The sequence below is a fragment of the Siniperca chuatsi genome, linkage group LG3 (assembly GCF_020085105.1).
Source record: "Siniperca chuatsi isolate FFG_IHB_CAS linkage group LG3, ASM2008510v1, whole genome shotgun sequence".
Lineage (NCBI taxonomy): Eukaryota > Metazoa > Chordata > Actinopteri > Centrarchiformes > Sinipercidae > Siniperca > Siniperca chuatsi.
This window is the reverse complement of record NC_058044.1, coordinates 29,751,506-29,772,205: the sequence shown is the minus strand read 5'-3', so window position 1 is coordinate 29,772,205 and position 20,700 is coordinate 29,751,506. Positions and strand designations below refer to the sequence as shown.

The 20,700-nt window shown below is 42.1% G+C and overlaps 2 protein-coding genes across 4 annotated transcripts in view; both read left to right on the top strand.

Moving 5' to 3' along the window:
* dtd1 (D-aminoacyl-tRNA deacylase 1) overlaps window positions 1-6,287 on the top strand; it is an 18,905-nt gene extending 12,618 nt beyond the window's left edge. Inside the window, exons 5-6 of one of the 3 annotated variants that reach the window (XR_006377498.1) lie at window positions 1-4,238; window positions 4,932-6,287. The exon at window positions 1-4,238 is cut by the window's left edge and continues 72 nt beyond it. Coding sequence is in view for 2 of the 3 variants with exons in the window: in XM_044190786.1 (XP_044046721.1) it covers window positions 1-84 (84 nt within the window). In the remaining variant the exon portion in view is untranslated. The remainder of the gene's footprint in view (window positions 4,239-4,931) is intronic. The other 2 variants (XM_044190786.1, XM_044190787.1) reach the window with 2 other exon arrangements.
* A 126-nt stretch (window positions 6,288-6,413) lies between these two features.
* LOC122873706 (sodium/potassium/calcium exchanger 3-like) overlaps window positions 6,414-20,700 on the top strand; it is a 64,096-nt gene continuing 49,809 nt past the window's right edge. Inside the window, exons 1-2 of the mRNA XM_044190781.1 lie at window positions 6,414-10,016; window positions 13,165-13,293. Coding sequence (XP_044046716.1) covers window positions 9,815-10,016; window positions 13,165-13,293 — 331 coding nt within the window. The 5' untranslated portion in view covers window positions 6,414-9,814. The remainder of the gene's footprint in view (window positions 10,017-13,164; window positions 13,294-20,700) is intronic.

Sequence of the window (20,700 nt, the reverse complement as noted above, 5' to 3'; positions counted from 1 at the left end):
GAGAAAGGCACCCAACGTTCCCGACATGACCACAATGCCAGTAGTGGAGCCGAGGGTGATGTGTCGTCAGAGAGGGAGCCCTAGGTCAGCAGAGTGAGGGAGCCTAGGAGATGTACATACAAATACACACAAATGCATGCAGTCACATTTATTACACGCTCATACACACACCACACACCAGTGTCTGCGGGTCCTTAAAACATCACACGTCTTTCATTTTCTTTATTTCTTGTGTTCTTGGAGGTCTTGAATCATTCAGCATGTTATAAAGGCTAATCCTCTAAGATACATTTTTGTGCAACTGTAAATTTAGTTTTATTCATCATATTTGATGATATTTAGGGTCAATAAAAAATACCAGCAAAGTTTTTTTCCCCATTACTTCAGCTTTACTAACCGCAAGATAACTTAAAAATGTAAAAATGTATTTTTAGCCCCTTTCAGAGCTGCTCTTCATTACCTTAATATGTTGTTGGCAATTTAAAATGTTGGTCTCATCTTTGAATAAGTACCAAAGTCACTTTTCCATAAAAGTAATGACAAGTAACATTTCACTTGCAGCTAAAGTCTAAATTATGTTTCTCACCCCTAACGAATGGGCTTCAGTACACACAAGGTTTATACGCAGAGAGATATTAAATGTATATTAATTGCATATTATTTCCCCTTCTTAAAGGTGCCATATGTAAGATTCTGAAGCCTTTTACGCATTAATTTGATGTATTAATCACTTTTTATCGCCAATTTGTCAACGGGTTGTAACGTTACTTAAATATGAAACATTCCTCAACTTTCTCGGTTGTTTCTAACAGCCTGCGGACTGATTTCTAAGTAAAGGACTCAGGTTGGTTTTTCCGGGAAAATCCAAAGGATGTGACGTTTATGCGCGCTCCTGAGTGCCTTCTCTCTGCGCTTCCCCACCATGGATGTATTATTAGTCTTATTATACATCTATGTTCCCCACAGTGTCAACAGTGTGTGACTGTGACACTAACTAACGTTAGCTTAGAAATTGAGTCTGCTAACCTCAACAAATGACCAGCACCCATTCCACACAGTCCAACACAAAGTCCAAAGTCAAAGCTAACATTACTGCAAAGCATGTGAAATATATTGTGATATTGTGGTTTTAGCTGGCGAATGTTAGCTTGCTTGCTCACTAACATTATCGCTAGCAAAATACTATCTGAGTGGATATGTTATTTGGCTAGCTTGCCAAATTACGTCACCAGCTAATGTGATCCATGAAATTAACTTATGTATTAAGACAAACTGTGTTGATTTTAACCAACAATAAATGATGTAACGGTACAAAGCAAAGGTGTATAACGATTGCTTTCTACTAGTCAAGAGCAGCTAGCTAACTGTAACCTAAGCTAAGCTGGGGTTGGCCGGCTGGATGTGGCTTGACTGCGCGGTGTGGGACTGGCGTTGGTTGCTTTGTGGTGTTGGATGATGGGGTTAGTATCATGGCGCCAATGTTCTAAATCAAGTATAGGAACATTACAGATAGTAATCTTATTCTAAATATCATTGTAATTTATTTTCCAGCATTCAGTGTTCATTTCAGCGTTCAGTCTCGTGTATGTCACTTTTGGCCGATGCCTAGCACGATGCTAGCTTGCGCCTAAAACAGGATGCTGACTGCAGTTCACTTAAAAGCCAAAGGTGTCATCTGCCCACGAATGTTTTCTCCGGCCCGAGGCTCGAGCCATCCACGATCCTCAAAAAGCAATGAGTGCCCTTTGATTTGCCGGCTCATACAATAAATGTTTCGTTTCGTTGTTGCTGGGCTCTCTTATTACACTAGTTTGTTACGTCAACTAGCAATCCCTGTAGATTCAATTGGTCTCACTGCGTGTCTGCGTGTCTTAACAAGGGTTTTCTGAAAGTTTATATATAAAACCTTTAAGCATTTTGTAATAAATCTGTTACTTAATTATCATTTATTGTTTTGGGTTTTTTAGCCACCTTAACAATGTGTTAGCAGTTTACACATGTTGCAGTTGCCTATTTACACATCTAGCAGACACAGAACAACATTACCATTCATTTTAAGTTGTGTTTGTGTCCACCTGATGAATTTAAGTCCTATATTCACTCTCCTTTTAGCTCTGTTCTCATCTCCATAAACTCCTGAGAAAAATATCTGGCTCATATGCTGCTAAATGCTTCATTCGTCTCTCTGCTGTTTGGTGCTTTGGCTTTACTATGACTTCATATTTTCTGTTCTCCTTTTTTCTTATACCTCTCATTTATAAATATAAAGAGTTAGATTAAATTAAAAAGTGTTCTGTATGAAATTCAGAAACCCTGATAGACCTGAACACCTGAGAAAGAAACAATATTTAGAACATTTACAGCTGTGCCTTTTTGCAAGAGATTGCACAGTTGTTTTTTTGTCTTTTGCACTGTCAACAAATACAGTTACCCCCAAAAATAGTTATCTCCCATTTATTATATTAGTGCATTGTGTCAAGTACAATATGGCAGCTTTAAAGGTGCAGTGAGAGGAAAAAAGGAGTATCTCTGTTTTCCACTTCTCCCTTTCCTGTCCGTGGCTGCTCTCTTTGTTATTGTTGACGTTGATGTGAAACTCAGCAACGCTCATGAGAGACAGACCTGTTTGTTTCTCATTCTGTGGTTCATATTGCGGGGATGAGGAGGGGGAGAGCAGGGGTTGGGGTTGCTCTTATTTGCTTTCAGTATTTGTTTACTAGTGCAAAAACAGAGAAGTTCTGGGAGAATAGAGACGGGGAGGCATTGAGTCAGCTCTCTCTGTGTCCCTTCTGCTCTCCATGCTGAGGCTGCTGCTGCTGCTGCTGCTGCTGCTGGCTCCCGTGGCACAGCTCCTCTCCCTGTGTGAACTCTCTGGCAGGCACGCACATAAACGGATACGCCGTCAAACTGGCACTGCACCCGCACTTTAACTGTACCAATGCGTCTAAGTGCGTGTGGACAGAGGAACAGGAAGTATGGCCGCTGTTAGTTATATACAGACAGAAGCATGTCTGACACTAGTATGGACGTCTGAAATTCACCAATGAGGTGTGTTGCATTATTTTTGTCTTGTTTGGTACATTTTTATCTGTCTATAGCGTCTCCATAAACACACACACGTGCGTACACACACCCTGTCCCATGTGGGACCTTGTAAGCCTGTAGTCCTCTACTCCTCTACACCAGGGGGCCCTGCACTGTAATCCCCAAGTGCATGTTGGGTAAATATGTGCCCCACGACATAGAGGCTTCAGCACATCATTACATAAGGCCTTTTTGTCTGACAGAGAGCCAGACAGAGGGAGATGGGAGAAAGAGGGGGAAATGAGAAAGAAGAAGAAGAAGCAGTCTGAGAAGACGAGAGAATTATTTGGTTTTTCATCTCTGGGTGTTCAGCAGGGGAGTGCACACACAGCACTTCTGGAAATGTGTGCACTGTGGTGAGAGGAGAGGGAATTTGGATGTAAGAGAGATGTCAGACAAGGGGCTTGCTTGCTTGGCTCTGTCGCTGCATATTTTAAAGAGGGAATTGGTGTTCCCGGGGTTTGCTTTGCGTGACTTAAACATGAGCATTCCTCCGAATGAGTAATTTGTGACAGTCCTCCATTATCTTTTCTGGTCTTCCTTCCTTCGTGTCTGCAGTGTTCTGATTTTGATATAAACAGCTTATTAAGAAGGGTTTCTGCTGCTCGTCAGGCTGCTGTGAGCAATTTCTAGCCCACATTGTCAACTGCTGTTCTAATGTTTGCAAATCACCTATTACAGACCTGTTAGAGATATATTCAGTGAGTATATGTAATTTCTATTTTTAAATTTTTATATGGCTGCTTTCACAATGTTGTGCCTTTTTTATATTCAATAAAGCCTACAGTCACATTCTGTGTTTGTGCAATCTGCTGATAAAATCTGCCAATAAAATGCTAATACCAATTTCCCCATTGATCACTTTTTCTCACTGAATTTGTATCTGTTCTCCTAAAATAGCTCTGGATAAGGGCAATCTTTCTTTAAAGCGGCACTAATCAGTATTTTTAGTATTTAGCAATGAATCGGTGTGTAATGGAAAGTTGTCACTCATAGTGATGATCCCACAGAATTATCACCAAACTCTGCAGTTCCCCTCAGCTATTTGGACTGTTTTAGTGTCTTTCAGCCTATTGGTTTGGATTCTCCAACCACAACTTTGCTCACAGAAACAGAGACGAAAGGAGAGTGACTATTGGATCTGCATCCCTAAGGTAGCCAAAAAACTGCTCCAAATGAATGCTACTGTTTCTCCCTGTCTGCTGGATGTGTAAATAGGTTTGCTACTGCAACTGTTTGCTAACATGTTCGCCATAACAACTTTACAAGGTGATAAAATGGCGATAATGTGTTTTTAGCTTGTTCCGCTGCCCTCAAGTGGCCAAAAAAATCAATTAATACAGCTTTAAAGTGAGACTGTTACTTTTGAAAAAATAAATGATTAAAAACACATTATTTGTTAGCTAACATTAGCTCATATCTTTTTTGGACTAATGTTTAGTCATGTTTTTTTTTTGTTTTCACTTGGTTCTCTGTGTTTGTTTAAATTTACAATAAAGAAGCAATAAAAGGCGCCCTTTTTCATTTCCATTTCCATATGCTCAGGAGGTTTTGCTGCTACAGCCTTACTTGATCTGGTATGACCAGTAGCTTAAAGTGGCAAATGTTAGCAAACTTAAGTAGATATTGCTGTGTAACTGAATAAAGTAAAATGTTAATGAAGTAAAAGACAATGTGCCATTATCCTGTTATTGCCACTTGTGGCAACAGTGGCTGCTGTTCAGAAAAGGTTGCATAGTTACGCTTTAAACTTTTAAATACTTTACCTAGGCAATTATTGATTGATGATAATACAAATGAAAAGATCCAGAGACCAAAATGATTCTGTTCTGTTTTCTCTCGTGCAGATGTCATACTGGGGACATGACGGTGAGCCAAGTTTCCTCAGGAAGGCCTTAATCCTTAGTAACTCTTACACCTGATCGTGGACTGTCCTCCTTCCTGTTTGGAAATCAGCAGGATTCGCTTGGCCTGTCACAGAACATCGTCCCCTTGCTTGGCTTCTCTCCTCCAGATATCAGATCAGATAGGATTGGCTAGGTATAAACAAAGTAGCAAAGTCTAACCACAAGACAGTGCCCAGTTTTCTTAGATTGATGAAGAGAGATTGAATCCATATTCAATTGATGCATATTTATTGCACCAGTAACACCTCATGATTTGTATACAGGTAGTTACATGTGTAAAGTCTGTTTTAAAAGGTTATTGTACCTGTATGAATAGACTATATGTTTAAGGTCCAAGTGAAATTGTTACAGCACACAGGGCTGCTCTGTAAATTACATGCCCTGTGCTCTCTTTTGAGAAAAAATCAATACGCAAAAGGGGGAAATTTATATTTCATAGCTAGGCAGCAACCCAACAAAACACACAAAAAAAAAAGCCTCCGACAACCCACATTAAATTAGCTTGTCTCCTTTTCCTCCTACAAGCATGGACAAATGTCTTGTGTTGCATCTTAGCTTGCTAAATTAGCTAACAAACAAAGATCCACCATGGGAAAAGTGCCTTGCTAACGTCAGGATAGATAGCTAATTAGCTAGTTAGCTGAACAGCTTATAAACGTACCTGCACATGTCAACATTGGAGGGTTTAGTTGCTAAATGGTGTGGTCCTTACTCTTTAATGCCGTTGCTAACAAAACGCTATATGTCCTTAGCTTTTAAACTACAGTTACGGACTTAAGTTTGTTTACATTGTCTCTCTGTGGTTGACACTGTAAACACCTACATCAGCCCTCCCACTCAGAGGCTCGGAGGCCAAAGGCGCATTCTAAATTATCTTTAAAAGACATTGTTAAAAAGAATATTAGCAATACGTTTAAAAATCACTTTCTTTCACATGATCTTTTTCTGCATAAACTGATGACTAATTGTTATTTCAGTTGGACCTTAAAATCCTAAAAGATTACCTGTATGTCTGTATGTTTTGTCGCCTTGCCGTACCCACAGAGAGGAAATGATGGTTTTGACTGCAGGGAGGGATACTGCCATACCGCTCGCTACAGCTGTAGTCAAGTTTACGTCTAGGATCGAATAGCTTCAGCTTAGTCACTACAAGTCTGTTTGTCTCAATTACACTGCCACCCGTGTGGTTGGGCAGACTACTATTTATTAATGTTTTTGATTATTACACTGTCAACTTGGACAGATCTGATTGTACATTTTGTTGCCATTTTATAAAGATGTCAATAGAAAAAGTGATCTATGCTGCGTTTTGTGTGTCTTTTTCCACTGTTTTATTCTTGTTGTTTTATGTGATGCAAAAGCAGGGGTGCTTGTCCTTATTTCTCCTTTCAGCATCACCACCTGGCCCGTCTATACTGTCCCAACTTTAGCTGTTTAGCTTTTTTTTTAGTTCAGCAAGTTATTCCTGGCCAACCATACCATCGCCCCCCTCCTTTTTTTTTTTTTCTTTTCTAAGACTCCGATGCTCTCCCTCCAATGGTGCTGAGCTGAGGTTTCTCTATGTTGTGGTGGAGAGGAGCTGCTGTAGCCCGGACTTGGGAGCTCTCAGAGAGGGAAGACATGACCCAAATATGTCTGCTAACCAGCTAGCCTTAGTACTGCTTCAAATTGGACTAGAACTGCAGCTCTCCTCTACAATGACTGCAGTGTGATCCCAATGCCAGACAGGCTTTACAGTAAGAGAGGAGGAAGTAGACTGTGGGGGCCTTGGATTATTGATGTACTGTACCAAACATCTGAGAAGGCTGCAATTGATCACAGCTGTAACGGGGTGAGAACAGGGTGTGTTGAGTAGAGCAGATGTTCAAGGTTTGTCGATCTATGGAATCACCTGTGTATTTCAAACCAACATGGCTGTGTGTCTGTGTGTGGACACCCCGACCTGTGGGGCAGTGGGAGTGGGCGTGGTGTCAGTCTGACATGGGAAAGTGGGTTAAATTCCAAGCATTCTCTTACATCTGAAACCACACTGTTTCTGGTTTGTCTTCTCTACAACTTATCTTACATCTTGTGTGCGTTTTGTGAGAGTCCTTTGCCAAGCCCACTGGCTATGGAAAAACAATTTAACTGGATTTAATTTGTTGCCCCCCTCCTCCTTCCTCTTCCCTCCTTCCCCTTACGTTTTTTTCTTTTCTTTTGTGTGCCTCTGAGAGGTAGGGAATTCATCCTGTTTGGTAACTCCATGCCCAGTCCGAGCTCGCTTTGCAAGTTAGACAGGCCAGGTTTCATGCTAGCTTTAAGGTCCCCAGTCATGTGGATTGTCACTAGAATATGCTTGCCATAAGTGATGCTAAAAAGGAGGTAGTGTGTTTATCTTATTTGGACACATAAATGTGGATTCTTTTTCTTCAAAATATCTTTGGCAACTCTCAGTCACATCTCTCATCTAACTTCTCGTCTTTTATTTTATCAGTCTAAGCTTCATGCTCCAAAGGGTTAAAAAGCACAATGAAACCAGTTGCCTAGAGCCCTGACCACTTTTTCCATTCTTGCTGGAAAGTTTCCAGTGCTATTTATATGAAACCTCAGACCCGACAATCGAGAAACAAAATTGACCAGGATAAAGTATTATCCATTATCCTGAAGTTCATCAGAAATGGCAGACGCACAGTGAAATCTATGGGCGGTCTATGTTTTGTAGACACAGATATGCAGTGAGTGAGTAAACAACATGTACAAGTGAAATCAATCCACATCCAATCCGTGTAATAATAGAATAGACCAAATGTCTGAAGAGCAACAGAAACTTTGTTTTATCCATGTTAAGAGGGAATGGCATTCACTTTTGGCGGAGATATTGACATATTTTAGAATGATAACATTATTATTGTTATTATTTGTAGAAGCTGTAGTTGGCCTGGAAGGCATCGCTGTACTGTAGTGTTTGGCTGCTGCCCACAGGATTTGTGTATGTTTTGGGTGAGTGGTATTAGTCCACGAACTAGTAAGGTTATTAGAAAGCCAATGCAGTTTCACAAACCGAACTTTATATCCTTATTCAGCAATACACTGTAAAATACATGGTATTGTCAAAATTTAGTTAAAGAGCCAAATCAAAACTAACCAAATGTATCAATGAATGTCTGTTCCCAAGTCATAAAAAGGACAGTGAAGTATATTTTTGTGCTTAAGACGTGCTTTAATCTATTGTATATATATTCATGTAATTTTGGGTACTTGCACAAAAATATTACACTATTTTGTAAATATATTTGAAGTATGACAAGTGTGGTTTTGTACCTGAACATTAAAGTACACTTTTGTACTATTTGAATAGCTGTGAATTCAAAATAAAATACGTATATATATATATATATATATATATATATATATATATATATATATTCAAAGTTCTTTTATTCAAGGAAGAGGCACTTGCTCAGCATTGTTTCACACACGTGTAGGTGCACATTCATTCATGGGGCCTTACTTGGAAGACAAAGTTTTCCTGCTTTCTGTGGCAGAAGTCCTCATAACCCGACTGATCTGTGCGCTTTCCCATTCAGCAACTAACCACTGGACTATCACTGCTAGAAGTGCGTCCAAGTGCACTGTATGCACTTATGTTCTTATTTGATAAATATTTCATAACTGGCAAATTGACACAAGAACGCTTACTTTTTAAATATAGCCTACTTACTGAATACTTACAATATATTAAAGCTGCACTAATCAATATTTTGATATTAACAATGGGAAAATAGCTACATGTGATGTGAAAGGTGTTGCTCATACTAACAAATACACAGAGAATTATTACCTGACTCTACAGCTCCCCTCACCTCTACAGAGCATTTTAGCATCTTTTCAGCTCATTGTTGTCATTTTCTGGCCCTCAACTGTTTTGGTTCAGTCTCACTGCCCTCATCACCCTTGTCTCCTGCTGCAGCAGGCAGCTGTTTTCAGTGAAAAAGCTCAGATAAACCCACTGCACACACTACCTAGCCAGTCCCAAACAGCAGACAGACAAAGCTGGTGACTAGCTGGGGAACACAGTGGAGCATTTTGCTAGACAGCCAGGGCTAAATACTGAGAGTAAATAGTGGATATTCGTCGGGTGGCCAGTAACAACTCCAAATGCTTTGTGTCTGATGGATGTGTCAGTAGGCGACTGTTCACAATATCAACTTTATGAGGTGAAAAAAATGTCATTGTTGTGTTGACAGCTTGTTGCTAAGTGCTCAGACAATCTAGTAATGCAGCTTTAATGACAACCTTAACTTTGACAGTACATTAAATAAAATAAAAAATACCAACAAGTATAGTGTCATATGGATAGAAAGTTACTCGAACACACACATATAGGCTACTACTACTAATAATAAGGTAATAAAAAGTTTCCAATGTCAGATAGCATACACATTTTGACCTGGGTTTCACGTTAGTCTGTGTGTGCGTACATACCCACGCGCACCGTCGCTCGCGCGCTCTCTCACTGTGTCTCGCTCCCTCAACACTCAGCAGACGGACGCATCCATGGAGGGCTCGTGCAGCAGTCCTCTGCCTTACTACTTCCAAAACCACAGTTCAACATGACATAAGAAGCTAAACCCGGCTTTTCCAGCCAGAAACTCACCGTTTTTGCCAAACAGCCCTCGTAGCATCCCTGCGGTACCAATTTCCAACTTAGTTTTTTTTTTTTTAACATCCCCCCTGCTCCACTGACACCCCTCGCCTGCACCTTTTCATCCATTCTCGGGAGAAAGTCAATTCCCTGGGAATTAAAGGAGGTTGCTCGTTTTTTGTTTACTTCGGAGATCCGCATGGATGTGGCGGCGGTAACGTTAGAGGGGATGTCTCTGCCGGGTGTCCGACTCCGGAATCGGCCGATGCAAGTGATGCCGAACCAGAAGAAGGTCAAAGCGAGACGGAAAAGGCGAAAGGAGTTGGTTTTAATCCAAATATGCCTGTTCGGCGGCTTGCTTCTGGTCGTGACGGGGTTCTCCTACTTAGCGGAAAATTCAGGTGAGGATTTAGCCGTTTGTTCAGCTCCTGTTTGGGGCGCCGGGATACCGGAGAAGGGGCGCAGAATTCCTCCAACACTTCGCTTGTTTGTTTCATTACTGTAGGTACATGTTTGCCTCTGTAACATTTTGTCCCTTTTGTCAACCAACACACAGCTGTACTGTACTCGCAAAGGGACATTAGTATTGGCAGCGGCATTTTGAAAACCGTCGTAGGCCTACATACATCTTCTTCATCTTCATCTTCCTGTTATCACTTGTGCTAAATGTTACTCTTAATTTCCCCACAGAGACTTATAGTGGTTCACATTTAAACAACTGTATGGTTACGGTTTCATTGGAAAGTGTGACATGGTGTCTTTGTAACAGCCTATTCCTTTTGGGACTGAAAGTTTGTAGCATAACCTACGCAAGTGTGTGTTCCATGTCATTTACAGGATGTCTATCAAAACCACTGCATTTTGATATTCTTTTAAAACATGTCAAAACCAAGAGAGTTAGATCCTCCAGTTTGGCCTAAAGAAATCCTCATCTGGGCGTCAGAGGGTCAAGGTGTCTGTGCTGTACACAGGCTATAATGGGAATTCATCTGAGCTTTAACTATGGGACATTGTTCTGGGCTGAGGGATGCAGAGGCTCCTGTATGTTCAGGTGTTTTAGCTGCAGAGCTGTGAAATCAGGGCAATGTGTCCCAGGGCATTTTTGTTAAATGATTAGTATTGCCAAAGCATCCGAATGCAATCAGATGAAGCCCTGATAATAAATAAACTGCAGTACTTCCTAACAGAAAACATCTGTACCACTTGACTCGATGTCTGCATGTTCCTCTCTTTCTCTTTCTATCTGTCTTTGACTGTGCCCCCAACACTCCACTTAATTACTGAGTCAGCGTCAGCCAAAGTGAGATGCATTTATCACTTTCCATGGACAGAAGGCTTGCATGAATATTCATACACTCATGATTTGTGCATCATCAGTGGGACTCATTTTTTCTTCTTCTTTCCTCCCCACTGCGTATCCTGCTTATATGGAAATGCAACAGTGCTGCTCTCTGCATGTGCTCAAAATTAGAGGTGAACCAGAGACACACTGGGGCGTTTAATGCATTTCCCTTGTCCCCATTGTGTTCTTGTTAACTCTTAATCAGCTTGCCGGAATATCAATTAAGGTTGATTATTTATGATGCGCTTAATGAAGTTCTGCTAAATTGAGCTTGATGTTGTGGAGCTGGAAGCGGAGCACTCAACGCCTCCTCACAGTGGCACATTAATCATTCCCACACTCCCTCTTCTTCTCTCCGTGTGCAAGATAGCGAAAGATAGAAGGAGGGAAGGAACGGTACAGCGCTGGCACGCAAACCTGCTGCTGTATCTGCTGTGTGTGGTGTAGTGAAGGTGAGGCCAGGTGAGAAGTTCAACCATGCCCCGAGGACTGTTGAATAACGGGGCTTTTTAATTCTATCTGAATCCCTCTCTTAGGCCAGACTTGTGGTTGGCAGGGTGGAAAGGGCAGAGTGCTCCCGCTGGGCTCTCTGAAGTATGAAATGAATTCATTGGTGTTGCTGCTTTCTTGAAGAATGTGCAGATGTAGCCACAGTGGGGAGCCCCCACTTTGTGCGCTGCACTGTTGCTCCACCCCCCAAGAGGATTTTGTTTTGGAAAATCATGAAATTCCCCTTCAATGTATGAATTGGGGGGAGGGAGGGAAGGGGAAGATACCGAACTGACACATCTGTGGTGCACTCCTCCAGCTGTTCACTACCATATTACATAAAGAATCACTTTAACGTTAATGTGATAACCCTCCAAGGTGAGCTGCTTTTCTCTGTTTTACATCATTGTAGATTGAAAATCTTTTGGTTTTGTTGGTCAGACAAAACAAGATATATAAAGACGTCACTCTTAAGGTTGGAGGAATTTTGACGGCCATTTTTTCGCAATTCTTTGACATTTTGTAACCCAGGTAATTGAGAAAATGGTAAGCAGATTAAGCGATAATGAAAATAATCATCTAAAATATAATGTATGTACTAATCTTTGTCTTTCCCTGTTAAGCTTGTCCAAAGAGATATGATTGATAAGTCATTGGCTTTCATTAGCGTAATTAGCTGGCACAGCCCCCTGCTGTACACAAAAAGTCTCTTTGCTGGGTATCAAGCCTGTGTGGTTATTGCTTTATGGTACTCAGATTCATGCTTCTTTAAGGCCCCTGTGCACTGTGAGATTGTGGTCACAGCAACGATTACTTGATTAATCAATTAGTCAGTCGACAGAAAATCAATTAGCAACTATTTTGATAATCAATCAAGCAGAGACTGATGGATGAGATGGAGATTTTTCACAATTTCCTTAGCAATTTATCAAAAAACTAATCAGCGGATTAATCAATAATGAAAATTTGTTGCAGCCCCACACTTCTGCTGGCGGCCGATGCAGAGCCTGCTGCTATGACCCTGGTTTACAAACCAACCAATCAGAATGCGTCATGAAATGATGCAGAAGTGGCAAGCTAGCGTAATGCTCCTGCTAAAGACATATTTAGCCCAAACAGTCAATCAATTAGCAAAATCAGCATTTCATGTTACCCTCTATACCCTGAAAGTGACTGGCTTTACAATCTCCTCCTCTTTTTCGATGCATAGACGTACCAGCACATGGTCAAACCTTTTCAAAAGAGAATGGCACCGATGGATGGCGCGACTTGTCGATGACATGTCTCTACTTGCAGTTGTTTGTTTTTTTTTCTTCTTATTTACAGCTCTGCGGTTCACCAGGCATTCATCTGCGAAAATTAAAATTGATATCGCACAGTGTGACACAGATTGGGACCAATACTTTTGTAGAGTCATTGCGCAGTGTGCCTTGCGATGAACTTGTAAGATTGTTATCGCACCTTCGCTTATTATGTGATCAGACAATTTCAGATATAAATTTTGTCATTTTTATGCTGTTTTATTTCTGCATGCTCATATTCCAAAGTAAGTGGAAAAATATGTTTTTTTGTATCAGTACTGAAACTCAGGTATCATATCACAGTTTCAGACTCAAGTTTTATGTATGATAACGTCCCATCTTGATGTTGTAGCTGCACTGAAACGTCCTTGAATCTATTTTGAACGTAGACTTTTCACTGTGACAAACATCTTCCAGGTTCCGATGTCTCCGGCCACAGCAGCGAGGACCAGGGGAGATGGGGAGGGAGGAGGCTACTGCAGGAAATGGACAACAGCAGCCTAGAGGAAATAGAGAGTGAAGGATCTAAGAACTGCACTCCTCCAGGTAAGACGGAGACAGGATGAAAGAAAGAGGACAAGTGTTCTCCCCCTCCCTCCTTTGCTCCCTCCCACCCTCCAGAACAGAGAGAGGGAGATGGAAAAAAATGAGTGAAAGTGGGAAACAAATGTCTTTTTTACCCTCTCGGGTCCCCCTGTTTCCTCTTCCTGATGCGGGGTAACCCAGATTGTGAGGTCAGATGATTTCCCATGAGCACAGGCTACAGCAGGCGGTGACATTCTGGCTGCCTCAGCTGTTTTCACTCTCGTTCTCCGTCATATTTTTTTTTTAGGATCCTGCAGGTTTCATTTTCACTCCCTCCACCTAGCTTTCCCTCTCCATCTCGCACCAGCTCTCTCTTCATCTCTCCCATTCCTTTCCTCTTGTGTTTCCCTCGCGTTTTTCCCCATGGTGGCCACATCTCAGAAAAAATCTCTGTTTCCATGGTGACCTTTTATCTTATCATCAACCAGCGACTTCTGTTTGAGGCACTCAAGGGTAGTGTGTGAGGATGCTGAAGGCATTTTGTGTGGCTTCTTGTTTGTAAAGTTTAAGGTCACTCAATCCTGTTAAAAGGGTTGAAATCAAACATTTGTAGGTGACCTTAAAATTAAGAAAAGCTTTCACGTCATATGAAACCATGTCTTATGGTACAATCTAGCCTGTTTCTCATTGGACCAATCCTTACACATGCATGGACTCACCATCACCTATATCTGTTGTTATTTTTAGTAATAGATGGAAGGAAATTTGATGTTCACCTCCTGATGGGTACGAGGTAGGATGGAAAGAGGCGACTTCGCTGCAGATCACATTTACATTTGTCTTTTTTACCTGGAGCTGAGGACTACTGGCCTCCCCTCAGAGGGAGGGGCGCTTCTCTTGTGAACTCATTTAGCAAAATGGCTGTCATCAGTCTCCTTTCTCACCCTCCCAAGGTCGCCGCTGCCATATATAAAGGGAGCCGGGGTCAAAGTTCAACTTATTCTCTTATCCTGCTTATTATACAGTAGCTGATCTTTCCTCCTCTCATGCTAAATTTAAAGCATATACCCCAGTGGCTTTAGCCCTTGCCACCCTCTTGAGGACTGCAAGGTTTTTGCTAAAAAACCTCTATTTTCTGAAAGCCTTGGCCCACTCTGGTGATTTCTACTCCTGTCCCTGGTATGAGATACATAAAACATACCCAAGTGGGGAGTTAAGTCATCTGACTTTTGAGAGGGAAGAATGTGGATGTGTGAATGGAAGAATGTCGAAGCAGTACGCATGGGCTGTAGGGTGAGAGCAGGTGCATTTTGTAGGTTATGTTTAGCTCTGCAACTAATGTTTTTTTTTTCTTCATTATCAAAACAACTTCCCAGAGCCCAAGGTTGAATTACTTGTTTTGTCCAACCAACTGTCTAAAGGTCTTCTATTTGAAACAGGCTAATATCCCGAGGAATTACATTCATTCAGTGCCAATGCAGGAAGTAGCGTGCCCTTTATGTAGCGAGGCAGAGAGTGAGGGTGTAGAGGTTTAACGTGTCCGCAGACGTTACCGCAGTTTGCGTCCCGTCACAGACATGCTATTAAAGGAGCTGTAAGCTACATTCACTGCCACTAAATGTCACGCTAGAGCACCAGCATCTCAGACCAAAACAAATGGCCGCTACGGCGCACCAGACTCCATTGAGAAAAACAGTTATTTTACCTTGCAGATCATCGTAAAACACACTTCATTCAAACTGGACAGAAACAAAATAAAACTCACCAAAACCGTCTTTATTCCACTGTTCCAACAATCACCAACTCTGGTCAAAATAAACCCTTAATTCAATCAAAATATTCTGGCTCTACGCCTCGACCGGCAGCTGTGAAACAAATGCGCCCGTCAAAGTACGTCTACTAAAAGTGCTTGTTTTTACCACTGACAAGCTCAGTCAAAAAAAATCCTTAATTTACCGCATTAGATGAGAGAAAAATAGCTCTCCTCACAGACGAACAGTTTCACACGATGGACTCGTGTGCATGTACATCGTGCATGTGCATGAAGCTGCAATAACAAATAACAACACAGAACGCCATTACTCCCCTACTATTTTTATATAGCAAACAGTTGTTTGCTGCTATAATAATGTTCAGAATCTCATTTACAGAACCTTTAAAGTTCCTTCTCATTTTTTTAAACCATAACCATGATGTTTCTCTAACCTTAAAGAGGAAGTCCACCTATTTTACACATCAAAGTGTGTTTTCATTTGTGGAGTACTACTGCATATGTGAAAAAAGTTCTATAAATCCTCCAGAGGGAGCTGTGTGGAGTCAGCGTCAGCTGGGGCTGAAGACTAATAGTTTAAAAATAAAATAAATCTGGGAGTGTGGAGTTAGAAGGAAGTACGCCTACCAGACCTCTGTAGTCCACTCCTCATCTGTGCTTGAGGCTAGCAGCTCAAGGCTACATTAGTCGTTACTAGCATAACACACCCAAATCTCCTAACCAAACTGGTGGTCGAGTTGCATTGTGGGTAACGTAGGCACCAGGTTTTGACAAGGAAGAAGAATGCGAGCAATACAAAAGACGATATCTCTGGTTCTGCCGCATCGATTCTGATCTTTATTTTTTAATAAAGTCTGACAATGTTATAGGAGTGCTCTTTTAACCGCACTGTAGCCATGCTTAGATAAGGAAATGTAAAAACGTTGGTATTAAACATTAAAGATATAATATGTAACTTTTCCACATTAAAATGTCTAGAAACGACTTGACCTATGTTATATAATTTGTTGAGTTGTATACTTACATTATCCCCAGTGTTTCCAACAATTTTCAAACCTAGAGAAATCCGTAATTTTAGTCAAAGCATTTCGTTTGGTCGCCTGGTCTCAATGGCATCATATCCCCTTTGTTCATGTGTCAGCATCGTGGTTGTCTGCCATAAGTCATAAATTGACACTTTATCCAGTTTTAAGCCGCATTTTTACGAAACGCTTTTTAGATCTTGGTCGTTTTTAACTATATATTTTAACCGGATGAAGGATTTTAGTCTTCAGATGTCTGGATCTTAAATTATCAGAGAAACAAGTTGAGCAAACGTTAGCTGCCGCTCGGCTCGCAGCATCCTGTGTCCGGCATCGGAGAAACACTGATTTTTTTTTTTAGATAGGGATTTAAAATGATATAAAACAGGGAGAAGTAGGAAACTAGGAAGGTGGAACCAGTCTGATCATCGCACTATTTGTGTTTCTTACCCCATTGGGTTTTGTTTTAGTAATGTTACGAAATTCCCTGACCTCAGCAATTACCATTGCAAGCACAATGATGTTATTACTGATAGGAATGATGAAGGTACAACAACACTAAGAGTCTACAGAAGGCTCTGTGAGGCTGTATAGGAACAGCAGTACTTTGAGCTATATGCTAACATCAGCATGCTAACATTTTCACAGTGCCTATGCTAATTTGCTAATGTTTAACAGGTACCATGTTCACCATCTTAGTCCAGCGTGTTAGCAAAACACAAAGTACAGCTGAGGCTGATGGGAATGTGACTAGTTCTGCAGGTATTTGGAAATAAAACAAAGTATTGGACAAACTGAAATTTTGACCAGATGATGGCACTAGATGAAAAGTCAAGAGTCCATTGTCCATCAGCCTGTTAGTGTTGCAAAGCTGCTGTGAATGAGTGTGTGATTGTTGTATTTGGGCGCACTGATGCTAATGAGTCTGAGTTCTGACACAGAGGTTGGCAAAGTAAACTGACTCACTAAGCTCTGATGCTAACGAATGGCCTCTCATTTTTAGCCTGCACCGACCATCGCTTTCACTTGTTAAAATGACAAACGTCATTAAACAGGACGACATTAAACTTGTGTGTTGTCAGATTAAAGTGCTCTCTGCACGCTGGTGTCTGTGCTCAGCCAAAGATAATTTGTGATCACCGCCGTACAACTGCGAGTGTAGTTCCCACAATACCAACAGAGTGATACCGCTTCTCTTTTAAAACGATCAGCTGATCGCGTGTCAATTTCAGTAGTCCCATTCTTTAATTAAACTTTCATTCATATCATGTATCAAGCTTGTGAAAAATAAGGTGTCCCAAATTCAGTACACATGTTATTTCAATGTGCCAGATAACTTGCATATTTAATCAACATTTAGGTAAATATAAGTATAAGATTGGACTCTGTATCGGCAGATACCCAATATTAATGGACTCAGATAGCGATCAGGTCCAAAAACTTGACTGGGACATTCCTTCTAAAAACCAAAAATGTCGACCTCATGCTGGCACTAGGGTGGACTAAAAATAATAGAAGAAGTTGTAATAAAATTTAACCTATTTGATTAAAAAAGTTTCCCCTCGGGGATCAATAAAGTATTTCTGATTCTGATTATCAATATTGTTTTTTATTACATTTATGTCAATTGGCTAATCAACGTATCGACTTGTTTTCTGTGTGATCATGTAATAGCTTGCACAGATGTGTGTGTGTGTGTGTGTGTGTGTGTGTGTGTGTGTGTGTGTGTGTGTGTGTGTGTATTTCCACAGCTTGCTAGCCACAGAGTAGAGCAAAAGCCTGGCTGTGCTCTACTCTGTGGCTCAAAGTATCCCAACATGAGCTCTGTGTTGGGAGGATGCAGCGCAGTGAATGGCACTCACTGATTGTCGCCTGAAATTAGAGGCCTGCTGATCAAGTGCTCGAAAGATGAGGGAGAGAGACAGTCAGCAAGGCAGAGAGGGAGAGAAAAGGGCTTTCATTTGCTAATTTTCCCCTCCCAGCAACACTTGAAACAAGCCATCATACCCGTCATTACGTCTCCCTCCCTGATTTTAATTGTGATGACCCCACCGCTTCTATTGATTCAGACACTTGTTTAGTCCCCCCATCCCCTCTCCATCACTGTCATTTTTCAGTTAAGGGAAAAAGAGGGGAAGCTCTCCGGGGGTCTTTCCCCAGAGACTGCCCTCTTCCGTTATTAAAGTTCCTCTCCTCTCTGCTCCGCTCAGCTCAGCTCCAACGTAACACATTTTAGGAAAGGAGGCTGCTACTGTATGACTTAATCAGGGCTTCCCTGTGAGAAATGTGGTGTGTGTGCGCGCATGCGTGTGGCTGCAAGTTGAACCATTAGGAGTTGAGCCTTGTTCAGAATAGTATTGATTAATGCAAGGGTGCTGGCCCTGGTTTCTGCAGCGAGTAGGAGTGTGTGTGTCGGTTTGTTCACCCTGTGTGAGTACTTGTGTGTGTATTTTTGCTCAGGCTTGACTCACTTCACGTGGGCAGCCTTCTGGCAACTCCCCATGTGCCAGAGGCAAGTAAGTAAGCATTGCCATACAGTAATACAGCTGATGAATTAATCAAATTAGAAAAAATGATCACTGCCTAATACCTCGTCTATGGACCTCCACTAATCAAATGCAAAATTGACCCAAGGAGCTCTCAGAATGATTTCCTCTGAGAAATCAATTCTGCCATATTACAATATTAGCTCTGAGTGGGCTGCTGCTGCCTTCCCAACACAATGACAACAACTGTATTAACAGTTGCAGATGTTGGCAAAGTTCTTTCATAACTGCCTAACGTGCAAATTGGCAAATTCATCTTGTTGTGTTATTGCAGGAGCAGGAGCTCCGTGCTCAGGGGAATCAGACCAATCCATCACAGCAATTAGCACAGCGAGTCAGAGAGTCTGCTCTACATTTTTTTGTTTGTCTCTTGCTGCTGTTTTCCTTTATTTCCTTGCTCATTGATTGTCATGTTGTCATGCCAACTGGCTGACGACCTGAATGCGTTTTACTGTAGGTTTGACATGCCCACATTCACACCCCTCACCCGCTCTGACATTAAACAACCACCTATACCCCCTGCCACCCCCTCACCCCTCCCGACTGACCCCCCATCTGTACTCTGGAAAAGGATGTATGTCAGCTCTTTCAGAGACAGAAGATCCGGAAGGCACCAGGACCAGACAGTGCGTCACCTTCCTGCCTGAAAGTCATTACTGATCAGCTGGCCCCCATCTTCACACATATCTTCAACAGATCACTGGAGCTGTTCAAAGTCCCCACCTGCTTCAAATACTCCACAATCATCCCGGTCCCCCAAAAACCCTCCATCACAGGATTAAATGATTACAGGCCAGTCGCCCTGACATCTGTAGTCATAAACTCCTTTGAAAGACTGGTGTTGACCCACCTGAAGGACATCACAGGACCCCTGCTGGACTTCCTGCAGTTTGCCTACTGGGCAAACAGGTCAGTGGATGATGCAGTCAACATGGGACTGCACCACATCCTCCAACACCTCGACTCCCCAGGGACATACGCAAGGATCCTGTTTGTGGGATTCAGACATCCTTCACACCAAACTCACCCAGCTCACTGTGCCAGCCCCCACTTGTCAGTAGATCACAAACTTTCTGACAGACTGGAGGCAGCAGGTGAGGCTGGGGACATCGCATCCAGCACACGGACAATCAGCACTGGCGCCCCCCGGGGGTGTGTGCTCTCCCCACTGCTCTTTCCCCTCTACACCAACGACAGCACCTCAGGAGACCCATCTGTCAAAGTCCTGAAGTTTGCAGATGATACAATGGTCATCAACGTCATCCAGGACGGTGATGAGTCTGAATACAGACGGGAGGTTGAACAGCTGGTATGGCATTTAATTAGTCTCAAAACCCACACACATAAAAAACAGGTGCATGCATGTGATACGAGTGCACAGAACAGTATCCGCGAGTGGAAAAGCATCCTCGCGAGGGAGCATTTCTGATCCACATGCACAAATGTGGTCCCGCGAGCATGGGGCTGTGACGAGCGCGAGCTCAACCCTTCCTACGCGCCTTGAGACTTTGGAGGCGGGGATGAAATAGACAGTGGCTGATGTCTCCCCTCCTTTGATTGGTCACTTTCAACACCCACCGTCTTTTTTGGCGGCAGAATCATCGAGAAGATGTCAGAGAAAAAAGAGGTAAAGTGAGAAACAGCCACATCTACAATTCCTTTAACACCTTGCCTAAATCGTGCATAACCAAACTGTAACATAGGCTATTTGTGTCGACAGCAGTGGCATATGATCAATGTAGTTTACAATTGCTATGAAAAAATGTAGACCCAATGCATAAGTTAAGGTCAGTGCTAGCAACTGCCTGTCTTTGACTGTGTCAGTGATCAAACCAAACAGCCAATCAAAGGTCGTGGTCAGCATTCAAAGTGACCAATCAAAGGAGGGGAGACATCAGCCACTGTCTATCCCTGCCTCCAAAGTCTCAAAAGTCAACTTGACAAGCAAGTGTTGAGCAGTTGGAGGCGTGTAGGGGGGTCGAGCGAGCGCTCGTCACAGCCCTGCGCTCGCAGGAGCACGTTTGTGCATGCGGAACAGAAATGCTCCCTCACGAGGATGCTTTTCTGTTCGTGGCTATTGTTCTGTGCG